The sequence below is a fragment of the Maylandia zebra genome, linkage group LG11 (assembly GCF_041146795.1).
Source record: "Maylandia zebra isolate NMK-2024a linkage group LG11, Mzebra_GT3a, whole genome shotgun sequence".
NCBI lineage: Eukaryota > Metazoa > Chordata > Actinopteri > Cichliformes > Cichlidae > Maylandia > Maylandia zebra.
Genome location: NC_135177.1, coordinates 22240465 through 22253611, shown reverse-complemented (window position 1 = coordinate 22253611; position 13147 = coordinate 22240465). Strand labels below are relative to the sequence as shown.

Genomic DNA, 13147 nt, shown 5'->3' with positions numbered 1-13147 from the left:
ATCCAGACAGAAAGAAGATCTAAAGTTTTTAATAGCATCTCATACTTTGTGTTTCCCTGTTGATGATATATTTGTAGACACAACTTTCCTTTTTTTAAATGTCTGCAGTTTTTTAATTTTATTGCTTTGTAAGTTTGAGTATGTGATTTGAAAACAGAGCAACTACGTGCTATATCGAATTTGCATGTAGACAACGCTGATGCTCTGGAATAACCTTCCCCTCCAAATTAGACAAGCGTCATCAGTGCAGGTCTTTAAGTCCAGATTGAAAACCTATTTTTATTCCCTGGCTTTTAACTCTGTAGGAAACTGACACCTTCTTATTTATTTTATTGTATGTAATGATTTTATGGTATTTTTAATTTGGTTGTTGTTTTGATCTGTGTTGTTCAGCACTTTGGTCTGCCTGGTGTGTTCGTAAAGTGCTATACAAATAAACGATGATGATGATGATGTTTGGATTCTGTTTTTACATTTATCCTTTACTTTCAAAGCATTATTTAACTGAGGCTGCAGCTGAAAGAATAAAAACGAAGACTGTATTTTATATATTAATGAATCAAAAATGTGGCTGTAACCCATGAGATTCTCCCTTCTTTTAATAACAGAGATGTGATATTGATAAATCTGTTCTTTCCTGGCTTGAAATAGGCTCAATATTTTAATTTATTTGCTCATTTCCAGTCTTACTTTTTCTGCAGCAGCTGCTTAATCTCACCATATTTTTCCCATAGCATAGTTTCAGTTTCCTTTTCAAAATCAGCCACCCTGCTGCCACTGGATGTATATATAATCGGTCAGATGGTGCCAACACCATTCCTTTCCTGAGAACTTAAAAAAGGAAAACCTGGGTTAATTCAACAACTTGATAGCCAGCTTTGTGTTAAACCAGCGGTCCCCAACCCCCGGGCCTCGGACCGGTACCGGACCGTGAGTCGTTTGGTACCGGGCCGCGAGAGTTGAGGTTCAGGTGTGAAATATATAGTTTTCAGGGTTTTTATCGGTTTTCAGGGTTATTTTGTTATCGTTTTTATCGTTTACTAGGTTTTCCTTGGTCTTTTCACGCGTTTTCTTTTTTTCGGTACCGGTACTAGTTTTATTTTGTTGTATTTATCCGCGACAACTTAAAGGCCAGTCCATGAAAATATTGTCGGGCATAAACCGGTCCGTGGCGCAAAACAAAAAAGGTTGGGGACCGCTGTGTTAGACTAAGTGAATCCAGAAAACAGAAAGATATTTGGGGTATTTATTTTAGTTGGCTCTTTGGACAGGGCTCAGATCTCTTCAGGCAGGCTATTACAAAGCTGAGGGCCCCTGATGGAAAAGCTGTGAACAGACATAGAGCTACAGTCAGGACCCAGACTCAGACAAGTTTTAACAAGGGATGAGTAAAATCTTAAAATCTATTGTAAAATGTTCAGAAAGCCAGTGGAGGCAAGCCAAGAGAGGGGTGATGTGATTCTGTCTGCTAAAACCAGTAAGAAGCTGAGCTGCTGAATTCACAACCAGTTGGAAGTGAGACAGTAGTTTTCCATTAGCGAGCAGACAGAGAGGATGGAGTTACAATAGTCCAGTCATTTTAATGTGAGGGGTAAAGCTAAGGGCTGGATAGAAAATAATACCTGAATACCAGTGGGGTTTTTGGAAACAGGCTCAGTGATGTTTAGTGAATAATAGGAATTCTGATTTTGTGGTATTGAGTCACCGAACATTTTTCAATGTTTAACATTACTGAGACTATCCCGAGGTAGTTATCATGAGGCATATATCTGTGTGCCACAGGTATCTTGGTGAGTTTTCAAAATATTATCAGGTAGAAGCAAAATCAGACTGAATTTCAAACCTTGCCAAACACCACAGATAATGCGATCTGTAAATAAAGAGAAATCACCTGGTGATAGGTGACGGTTCTCCACCTGTCACACTGCAAAACACTTTTGGAAGAAGATGATGATGAACGCACGTCTGAAGTCCACTGCTGTTCTGACAAAGCAACAAAATGTTTTGACCACCTTTGTTTAACAAGGTGGATTTTTTTTCCCCCATTTTGGTGGAAGTGATTTATTAATTGACACACAAGGTTTAGACTTTTTTGCAGGCTAACAACAGTACGTGGCTGCATTTATAAACAGTATTTCTATGTATTTCCCCCTTTGTTCTCACTGTTACTGTAGCAGTGTCTTTTACAGCTAATATTGATCTCTGCCTTATAATTGTTTATTTGCTTTCAAAAATGATTTTAAATTGTTTACAATGTCCTTAACAAGCCGTAAAGAAATCTGGGAGATGCTTTTTAACAGCATTTGCACTTGATAAGAATAAACAATCTATCGAAATTTGCTCAGTGTGTTAATGTGCATATTGCATTTTACTGACATAGCCATTGGGTGTCACCACTACTCTGTGAATACGCTAGTGTCAGATCAGACTAGCTCAAAAGCAAGACAGATTTTAAATATTGCTTCCTGGTATAAATTAGAAAGTGAAAAAACCCTAAAACACATACACACATATATATATAATATTTCCTGTGATTTTAACTGATTTAATAACTGTTAAAGACAGCTGGACAATAGCTACTAAAAATACCATCACCCAGACAGCTCTGCGTATTATATCTCCTCCAAAAATAAAGCTGCTCTTTATGTCCACCAATCCAGAAAAACTGAATGAATCCATCATAAAATGATGGAGGATGACTGACATGTAGTCACAGATAACCGCATATCATAAAGTCTGCAGGGTATATTGAGAAGGGATGCATGGATGATGAGTTTTAGCACAGGTCAGGGCATCCCCATGTCTCTAAACCTGACCGACTCCAACAAACAGCTTCTCCGTCTTTAGAGGAGCAGTCATTTCGCTGCATTTCTCACCCACTCTCTCAGTCTCTCTCTTCCTCACCCTTTCTCCTCCTTTCCCTGCTCTGCTGCTGCTGGTGTTGAGCTCTCTCCACTTGTTTTCTACAGCCTCTCTTTCTCTTCACATCCCCATTTTTCCTCACTTTACATGTTTAATCTTCCTTCATCTTCACCTTCTCCCTCTATTTCTCCTTTTACCACTCTTTCTCTGCCGATACAGAGGAATGCAGAATGAAGCAAACTGTGGCTCTGTGGCTGTTGATACTTGCGACTCTGCTCCGAGGTGAGTGACTTTCACTGCGCTTTGAGCGAGACTGTGCTCGAACAAGTGTGTGTTTCCTGTTCTGCATGTGCTGTTGCATGTAAAGGTAGCGGATCATAGTAACTGGGGACAAAGCAGCTGATTTAGACAAAGAGAGTGGCCACTTGTGCACAGCCGTACAGAAAAATGGATTTATTTTTATGATGAGCCTGCAACACCACGATGTAATCATCTCCACTGCAGATCCCATAGGTTTGGCTGAGGCTTAGATTTTTTAGATGCTGAGATAGATAGATAGATAGATAGATAGATAGATAGATAGATAGATAGATAGATAGATAGATAGATAGATAGATAGATAGATAGATAGATAGATAGATAGATAGATAGATAGATAGATAGATAGATAGATAGATAGATAAATAGATAGATAGATAGATAGATCGTATGTTTTAGTTAGTGTAAATTTGAGTGCATTAATCTCACACCAATTACTATAGCACTTTTCATGTGCTTTTCCATTTTAAGCATATAGTAACTGTTTATAAGTTACTCAGTGTGCCTCCTGTATCCACCAGTGATCCAAATCAGGAGTGATTTGAAGCCCTCTCGGAGTTATAGGGTGAACAGACAAAGTTGCTGTGTGTGTCTGTCCAGGGTGTCTCAGTGTTTAATGGCCTCAGTATTTTCCGCATGGAATAAAGCTGACATTTTTACAGCAGTAGAAAACTCTGACAGTATGCTGGCGATCAATCAGCGATGTAAGTGATTAGAAAGAGTAGGCTTCTTTCTCTGTGCTCTCCCACCCGTTTCTCTTTGTTGCCTATGTTATCGTCTTACATCCTCTCTCGTATAGCTTTGCGCTCCATTTCACCTCAATTTGAGCTTGTCATCTGCTCCTCTGTTAGTGTGCCTCTTCTTCGCTTCTAGCCACCTATATAATTTCTACAGCACTCTACTCTAAACTCTATCATTGTAATCGCACCGTTTTTCTAAAATGTTTGCTCCCTGCCTTCTTTGACACAGCTTTCTTTTTGTGTCTGACTTTTACCTTGTGCTCTTATGTCTTTATTTATCTCTCTTTAAATTTTCTCTCCGTCCTTCTCCCCTCCCTTACACTCCCTTCCCCTCCCATGTTCAGTATCAATGCAGGGTCCTTACCAACGCTTTCTGCTCAAAGAGCTGCTGCGGGACTACAACCCCATGGAGAGACCGGTGGCCAACGACTCCCACAGTCTCACTGTTCAGTTCTCTTTTACACTAATGCAGGTCATGGATGTGGTACGTTTGGCATGAAACATGCATGCATTACAATCAGACAAGAAATAAAGTCACATTTTCCTCATTTTCCATAATGCATTTTTTTCCCTTTTATAATCAAAAGCTTCATTGCTTTTGAGATCGGGGCACGAATCCTCAGTCTTTCATTTATGTAAATTTAATTTCAGACACTTATTCTGTTTCCCCTGACAGCATGTTCTTGATTAACTTCAGTGCAGGGACAGTCACAAAAAGAGGAAAGTTATTAATGACTTGCATAATATAAAAATCTCTACTTTGGTAGATATCCACATGATTTTCTATCCCATATGAAAGATTTTAAAAGGACATTTTTACCCATAAAGAGGATTGTGGACATTTTACATCACATACATTAGAAAAGCATAAGAAAGCACGGACGTGGGACACAATTACAAAAGCCAGAAATCATTTAAATATAAAGTCAGTGTACATTGTTTTAAGACCATTGTGCAACATGTGAGCTCATTCTTTCAAACACGAAATCATTTGTTCTCTCATTTTCTTTCTGCCATGTAAGGATGAAAAGAACCAGCTGCTCACCACAAACGCCTGGCTGCAGATGGTGAGTATAATGGATAACATTAATGTAATATTGATCTGTGTCTACCCAAAGCCATTGCAGATGCACAGTATCAACCTAGATGCAAGTTGGGTTTTAGTTTATATGCTGCTCAGCAGGGAACAGCTTCTTCCTTCAACCCCAAACATGACCTTATTATGAGTATCTTGAGAATTGGCTGAATCTGGGCCAAACGACTAAGCTGTTTGTCTCATGTCAGCGTTATTTTTTATAACCCATATCAAAGTTTTGCCTCAGACAACTTTACCATCTTCTGCTGAGATAAGGAATTCCCTCTTCACCAGGGAGAAACTTGTCAGAACTGTAACTGTAAAAGAGGAGAGACATACCGTAAAGTAGGGGTGCTAAACATAAGGCCAGTGGGCCAGAATTGGCCCGGCATGATTCCAGTCCGACCCACAGGGTGGATTTAGAAAATGTTAAAGAAGGTGTGAGTTCAGGATTTTTAAGAAAGGCAATTTATACTACACCAAAATAATAAAGTACCGCATAAAGTTCCTCTTCTTTTTAAAATATCTACTATAAAACAAAATTTCATTTTTTAAACTGGGGCCACTGTGAAATAAATAAATAAATGAGCTATGGGAACATTTTCATTACACATTTTCTCACAAGCCCCCAAAATCTTGTTGGCAGCTTCCTTTCATTTACTACAGCAGCATTTTTATCATGCAGAAAAACTGAGATGTACTGTGGAAATCACACTTCTTTTTCCTATATCAAGATATCTCATGGACTCGTTGCACTGACAAAAAAGGGAGTTTCACTCACCCGGCCCACTTAAGATCAATTTGGGCTGTATGTGGCCTATGACCTAAAACGAGTTTGACATTACTGCTGTGAAGGATAAGCTGCTTGTATATCTACTACGATATAGAAATCATAATGGGTGTGTCTTCCTTCAGTTTTTTTTATGTATTTGTGGAGAGTATTTTTTAAATATCATTTTCCATTCATGGAGTTGTAATTGTGTCTCCCAGCAGTGGTACGACCACTACCTGCAGTGGAACCAGTCAGAATATCCTGGAGTAAAGAACCTTCGTTTTACCCCCGACCAGGTCTGGACGCCTGACATATTGCTGTATAACAGGTATGTGACGTACAAATACGGGTGTGTGCAACCAGTGCTGCTGGTAATTGCTGACTGGTCACTGTGCTATTGTCCTTCAGCGCTCATGATAAGTTTGATGCGACTTTTAAGACCTATGTGCTGGTCAACTCCAGTGGTTTCTGTGAGTATTTGCCTCCAGGTACGTTTTAGCAGAGGTTTATATTTTCCTTCAAACCATTTAGACCTTTAATCATTCTGCATAATTGCACTATTATTAATGCTGCAGCGTTTCATTAAATAACTTCGTCTTCCTTTAATTCCACATGGCTGCACCACTGAGCAACATTCATTTTATTATCCAGTATTTACTTGCTTTTTCTTGTTATTTATGCATTTCAAGGAATTTTTATCAGCACATGTAATGTCGATGTGAGATGGTTTCCATTTGACATCCAGCGCTGTGAGCTGAAGTTTGGCTCATGGACATTTGATGGTTGGCTGCTGGACATCCAGATGAAGGAGGCAGATGTATCAGGATACATGGCCAATGGCGAGTGGGACCTACTGGGTAGGATCCGCTGTCAAAAGCATGGATGACAGACTGTGTTGCTTAGTAACTGTGCTTACATTAACACCATACAGTATTGCAATTGTAAAGACTCACTTAATGAATACATATTATATATGAGTGCATGTCTGATTTGTTGCCATAGAACCTGAAGAACATGAATGCTTTTTGCTATGATGTTTTATATTTCCATACACGTTTACATCCTTATAAAATATCCCATGCAACACGGAATCATAATTTTTATAGCATCAGTCCTTGGTTTCTACAGTCTCTTAAGGGCTCTGTTTTTATAATGCTGGTCCTGTGCCAGATTCTTCTTATAGTTCTGATTTACAGTATTGTGCAAAAGTCTTGTACTCATTATTTTTTAATACTTTGATAGGATAATATTAATTATATGTGCAGTAATTTACTAAACCTGTGTAAAAAACCCACCCAGAATATAGTATGTATGGCAAAAACCACAGCTTGTGCAATTCTAATGAGCTTCAAAGTCAACCCTTATTCATCAGCATGGCCTGAACTCTTTCTTTAAGCGTCTCCAGGAGTAATTCTCAAAGCTTCTTGAAGGAGATTCAAAGCTCTTCTTTGGATGATTACTGCCTTTTATGATCACACGCTGCTTCAATAATGTTGAGGTCCAATCTCTGGGGAGGTCAATCCATGACTGATAGTGTTCCTATGTGTGTTTTTCTAACCAGGTATCCTTTTACTGTATTGACAGTGTGTTTTGGATCATTTTGATGCTGAAAACTGCGGTTGCTGCCTATCAGATGCTTTCTAGATGAGTTGCATTATGGATCAAATTCTGATAGTACTTTTCTGCATTCATATTTCCATCAGTTTTAACACCACCACTAGCTGAAATGCAGCCACAAACCATGACAGAGCCTCGGCTGTGTTTAAAGGATGGCTGTCGAAACTTACTGTTGTACCTCTCTCCTGACCTTGACAATGATTTGAACTTCAAATTTGAAGTCATCCTTCCATCCTGTTGAACTGATTTTCAGTCCAGTTCTTGAGTAGTTTGGCATACCTCGGCCTTTTTCTCCTTGTCTCCCTTCCTTAAGAATGGATTCTTGACAGCCTCGCTTCCACTGAGGCTTTCTGATGACAGTAGATGCATCAATGGAATGGCCAGATACATCTCAGGCACTGTGTCAGGTGGTCTTTGCTGCATTTTTTTTTTTTTTACTGTTTTTTAAGGACATGACTTTCAGATACCGTTCATCTCTGGTGGATTGTTTTTTAGACCTCCCACTTCTTTTTTTGTCCTCCACTTGTCCAGTTTCCTCAAATTTATTAAGGACACATTGCCCACCTTGCCCAGATATGCCAAGTTTTCAGCTAATAGTACTTTGGGAATCACCTTGTGGGTGTAAAAACACTATTTTATGCCTGTCAAACTGTGTTATCTTTGGCATGTTTCCTAGATTGAAATAAAGAAATTTGAACAAATTCAATGTTTTTTGCAATAGGCCGCTAGTGTCTAATAAAGTAATACAATTTAAAATAGTTCTTAGCTAACTTGTCTGCTGTTAAGTGTACACACAACACTGGTTCATCCCTTGAGATAGGCACATTTTTTACACTTGAATGATTCCCAGGTCTGTGTTAAGTGGCTTAACAAACAAAAAAATGTGAAAGACCTTCAGAGAGAGGAGAGAACTATTGCTCATGTCGATTTTTAAAAAAGAATTCAAGCAAGTCTGTCTTCTCGGAAGCAAAATATAAAGAAATGACTCGAGACTGTTGCACAGTATTGGATATACATGCAGCTTTCCCCACATACAATCACAAATATTCAGTGGATGCACCAAAATACATTTCATTAGTTATATTGATTTTCTGATATTCTTTATTTTTTGCTTCCCTGCTTTCTCATCGCTTACGCAGTTCCTATATCTCTATGCTTCCTAATTTTTCTCAGAGGTCCCAGGAGGTCGTAATGAGGTTTTCTATGAATGCTGTGTAGAGCCTTACCCCGACGTTACTTTTGTGGTGACGTTACGCAGAAGGACCCTGTTCTACGCTCTCAACCTCCTCATCCCCTGTGTGCTCCTCTCCTCCATGACCCTGCTGGTCTTCCTGCTGCCTGCCAACTCTGGGGAGAAAATCAGTCTGGGTGAGGAATAATAAGTGACCAGGGGAGCAGGGACAAGGCACAGTCTGACAATAAGCAAGGGAGATAATGAAAAACAAGAGGTGAATCTGCTTCTAAGATAAAATATGTTCTCTAGCTGCATATTATTCCTCACTCCTCTTGAGAAGGCAATGGCTTATTTCACTCCAGTGTTTTTCCAGCAGTCTTTCTCTGTTAACAATATTGGAAAACCTTCAGTCAGAGCCTTTGTACAGTGTCAGGAGGGATGTCGTGGTAGGGAGGAAAGACAAAGGCAGAAAAGATGAGAGGGAAGATGAAAAACAGTAAAATCGAATAAGTTTTCCTGGGAGTGTCAGTAATCCAGATGATTATGGCGAGAAGTCAAGTACAGCATACCAAATATACAGTTCTACTAAGTTTACTCATGTATTTTCTTCTCTTAACGGCTTTTTCTTTTTTCTTTTCTTTTTTTGCAACCCACGACTCCCCGGTGTCTTGTGTTGGCCTCCAGGCATCACAGTTCTGCTTTCTCTGACTGTCTTCATGCTGATGGTTGCAGAGATTATGCCCGCCACTTCAGATTCTGTACCACTGATAGGTCAGGGGGTTTTTTTCGACTGCATGTGAATTTGCATGTCAGTGTTGGAGATTTTGCAGGATGATAATCCCGTTTATAGCCAACAGATTAGTAGCAAAGTCTCACATGTGTTTCAGGTCAGTATTTCGCCAGCACCATGGTGATAGTTGGGATGTCAGTGGTAGCCACAGTCATCGTCCTCCAGTTCCATCACCATAACCCCGACAGTGGACACATGCCACGCTGGGTAAGTTGTGACAGTGAGTGAGATATTATACACAATGCAATACATATTTATCTGAAGTGTGTTTATGTGTGTGGCTCCCTGTTCTTTCATTCGATTTGTATCTGTGTCCGTATCTTTCAGGTGAATTTAGTTCTGCTGCAGTGGGTTCCTTGGTTTCTGCGAATGAAGCGTCCAGGTGAGGGAGTGGTGCCTACTCTTTCCAACAGTCAGGCAGACTTCCAAAGCAAGACCCTGTCCTCTCCAACCACCACCACCACCACCACCATCCCCACACCAGCGCCCTCCGTCCTCCCACAGGGCCTGAACTCCTTGCAGGCCAGCCTGGCACAGCTCAACCTCCCTTTGCCACACTCACTGCCTCACCGTCCAAACTCTCAGGCTATCATCCTCCCTAATCCCATTCACAGAGATCCCAGTCCCAACCCACAACCCCAGCCTAATGGGCATCTGCCTTACATGGGATTCCAGACCTTCCACACCACAGCAGAGCTGGAACCGATCCAGAGAAACAGAACCACCAGTCATGGTAGGGGTAACAGTGAACTAGGAGAAGGAGAGGGAGCAGGAGCAGGAGGGGGACCAGTCCGCGATATACCACTTCATCACCAACACCAATCTTCTAAGTTTGTGAGCCCCACACAGGAACTTCCAGTGTGCCTGGACCCTGACCAATTAACCACAGCTTCTGGAGTCTGCGGCTTAGAGGCTGGGACTGGGAGATCAGCTGTGTTGCATGCCCACAGTGGGATGATTCGATCTGTGGCAGTGGACAACCAGCTGCAGGCTCTTCTGGCAGAGGTGCAGTTCTTAGTTGAACGTGTTCGTGAGCAGGACCGTCAGTTGAGCTTGGCAGAGCAGTGGCAGTTTGCCGCGGCGGTCATCGACCGGTTGTGCCTGGTTGGATTCAGTGTTTTCAACATTATCTGTACCATCGCTATCCTTATGGCTGCACCCAACTTTGGAATAGCACTCTCGAAAGACTTCCTCTAAGAGGCAAAAAAAGACATTTGATAGACCAAGGAGGTGTTAAGAGATGACACAGATACGGACGTGCTGGAAGCACAATTGCTCTCTAAGGCAGTCGGAAGTAAACAGCGAGTATTTCATGGACCGTGACACGTCAGTTTCGTCCTTTATCCTGTATACTGTAGACCTCATCATGCCTCCAACACTGTTACAGTGCTTTGTTTCATTATTTAATGATGGTTTGTGGACTAACTAACATATATTTAGTGTAGAAATAAATGCTTTTTGTGAAATAGACGCCTTAAAGATAGTTATCCCACAGCCTGACTTTATTAAATTTGTAAAATAGGATTACAGCTGCCCAGTCAAGAGAAACTAGACATAGAGGTTTTAAAGCAGAACTTATGTAAGAGTTTAAAAGTTCAGGGTTACATCAAGCCTAGCTTTGTGTACTGAGTATTAGTGAAAACTGTTATTTCTTAAATCTGCAGTGCCCATATTTTGTTAACAGTATCAAGGTGGTGTATGGGTTTCAATTGAATTAATTTTCTTTCAAGGTTTTCTTTTAGAAGGATGTCTATGCCTGCAAAAAATGTGATGAATCAGAGGCACTACGGATGAACTTCTGCATCTTCTTTAGCAACTGTGTTTGCTTGAGTTGGTAGTGAAGTGCTAAAAAACACCTCTCGCATACCGTCAAGGGAATATTTTCTGTCTATTGCATTTTAGTTTCTGTAAACTTACACACTGCATCGACGTGATGTTTCAAACATGCCCTCTGTTTATCGTTAAGGAGGATGCTTTTTGATTATCTATGAGAGCTTACTGCACTGAAAAGAAATGTTTCAAAACTCCTTATTTTGTTCATGATTTGTAATATTATAGTTTATCTGCTCTGGTGTCAGTAAAATTCAGACTGCAAAGGAAGAATCGATGATTAGTCATGTAAATTTCCCAAGGCTTTTATTTAATTACATGCATTACTCTCGCTCATCTATTGCCACGCTCGCGCTGTGTATGCAGAAAAATGCAGTCCCTGTGATTGTGATTTTTAATGTAATGTATGATGTTGGACACTTTATTACCAGGGCTGTGACAGACTGAGCTGTAAGTAATGGCAGTAGAAATAAATAATCTTGTCTTTTGTATTCTCTACACATGCATCAAATTTTCAGTCTTTTCCCTCGTTCGCCTCCTCCCAGTCCAAGTTTTCAAAGCGACGTAGGAACAGAGGACAGGGGGAGTGAAGGAGAAGGGGAACAGCCAAAGAGGAAAAGGGAAGATAGAGGTAATGAAGCACAGCAATAGAGAGGGCAAAAGGAAAAAAGAGAGGGCGTCGCAGGAAGGGAGGGCTTTGCAGAGAGACACCGACAGAAAGGATGCAGAATGAAAGAGACGACGAATAGAACAAGGTGGTCTCATGAGTTGGTTGAGAGAAACAGAGGAGGGAGCAAAAAAATGTGCTGAGAAAGCGGCAAGAGACCAATAAAGTTTTTTAACTGATTGCTCGTTAATGAGACAGGGGAAGGAAGAACGTGAAGAACAAACGTTCCCTCCTCCTCCTCCCTCTCCTCTATACTGCTGCTGAACTGTACTGTGTCTAGCATTTATGGGTGACTTGATGTTTATTCAGAACTGGAAGAGGATGTCCTCACTGGGATTTATGTGATGATCTTGGCAAAAATTCTCGTTTAAAATGATTGACTGGGAAATAATGCAAGCACATTATGAGGATTGAATTTGGCAAATTGGTGTCTTGGCACAGCCGGACTCGCACCTTTACCCCGAGGCTATTAATTTGACTTGTCCTCTATGTGCTGTAGGCTAGTTCACTATTGGAGAAATCTCTGTGTATTTCAACGGCCTACTGAACTCCTTTTGTCTGTAAAACTGGGCTGCTGAGAGATGCACTACAGCGCAGGTAATAAATCTGAGATACTCTCCTCCTTCACTGGCTCTTTCCTCCACCTGCTTTGTGTCGACAGCTCATGCAGATCTGTTTATTGGGAGGAGATGCACACTGAGTCATCCAAACAGACGAGCACAATGCAGCGGGATGCAGAAGACGCGTCGTGTCTATCAAGGGGCCACTGCAATCTGTGGCTGCAGCTGTCGCACGTACCTGCGCGCACACACACACACACACACACATCCACGGATACCAAGAGCAGCGCAAACACAAACCCACGCACACATCGAGTGGTAAAGTAAGGGCTCTGCTGCAGACCTAATGCAGTAACCACTCATGGTCCTGAAGCTGTCTCTTTCTGTTGCTTCAGATCGCTTCCACACAAACTGTTCACTTACGGCTGCTTGTGCAGTGCTCTTGCTTTGCAATTTTTTTGCTTATGTGGGAAAAATAAGGCAGGGAGACAATCTAAAAGGATGGCGTAATCGCTGAAATACCATTTTGTCTTGTATTTTAATAAAGTTTAATTGATCAAAATGTGAAAAAGCTGCTGAACTCAAATAAGCTGAAACTTGTTTTTATAGTTCACTCACTTGCCAATCAGCTTTTGCCACAGTCAGCATGACAAGCAGGAGCTGTCAGGTTGCCAGCCCATAATAGGTTTTCCACAGAAGCTCACTCCTTACTTAGATGTAAACTGAAGAAACCCACCAGTGC

The 13147-nt window shown here is 40.9% G+C and overlaps 1 protein-coding gene across 2 annotated transcripts; it reads left to right on the top strand.

Moving 5' to 3' along the window:
* The first annotated feature begins 2918 nt into the window (after positions 1-2918).
* Positions 2919-11669, top strand: LOC101476072 (neuronal acetylcholine receptor subunit alpha-7). Of its 2 annotated transcripts, none has more exons than XM_014412068.2 (10): positions 2919-3144; positions 4265-4404; positions 4943-4987; positions 5989-6095; positions 6176-6255; positions 6457-6624; positions 8558-8752; positions 9243-9329; positions 9446-9555; positions 9676-11669. In XM_014412068.2, the coding sequence occupies exons 1-10, from the start codon at positions 3093-3095 to the stop codon at positions 10543-10545; spliced, it is 1854 nt and encodes a 617-aa protein (XP_014267554.2). In that variant the 5' UTR covers positions 2919-3092; the 3' UTR covers positions 10546-11669. The 2 variants fall into 2 exon arrangements, with proteins under 2 accessions (XP_014267554.2, XP_004541316.2); XM_004541259.2 differs by having other exon boundaries at positions 5986-6095.
* Positions 11670-13147: the final 1478 nt, after the last annotated feature.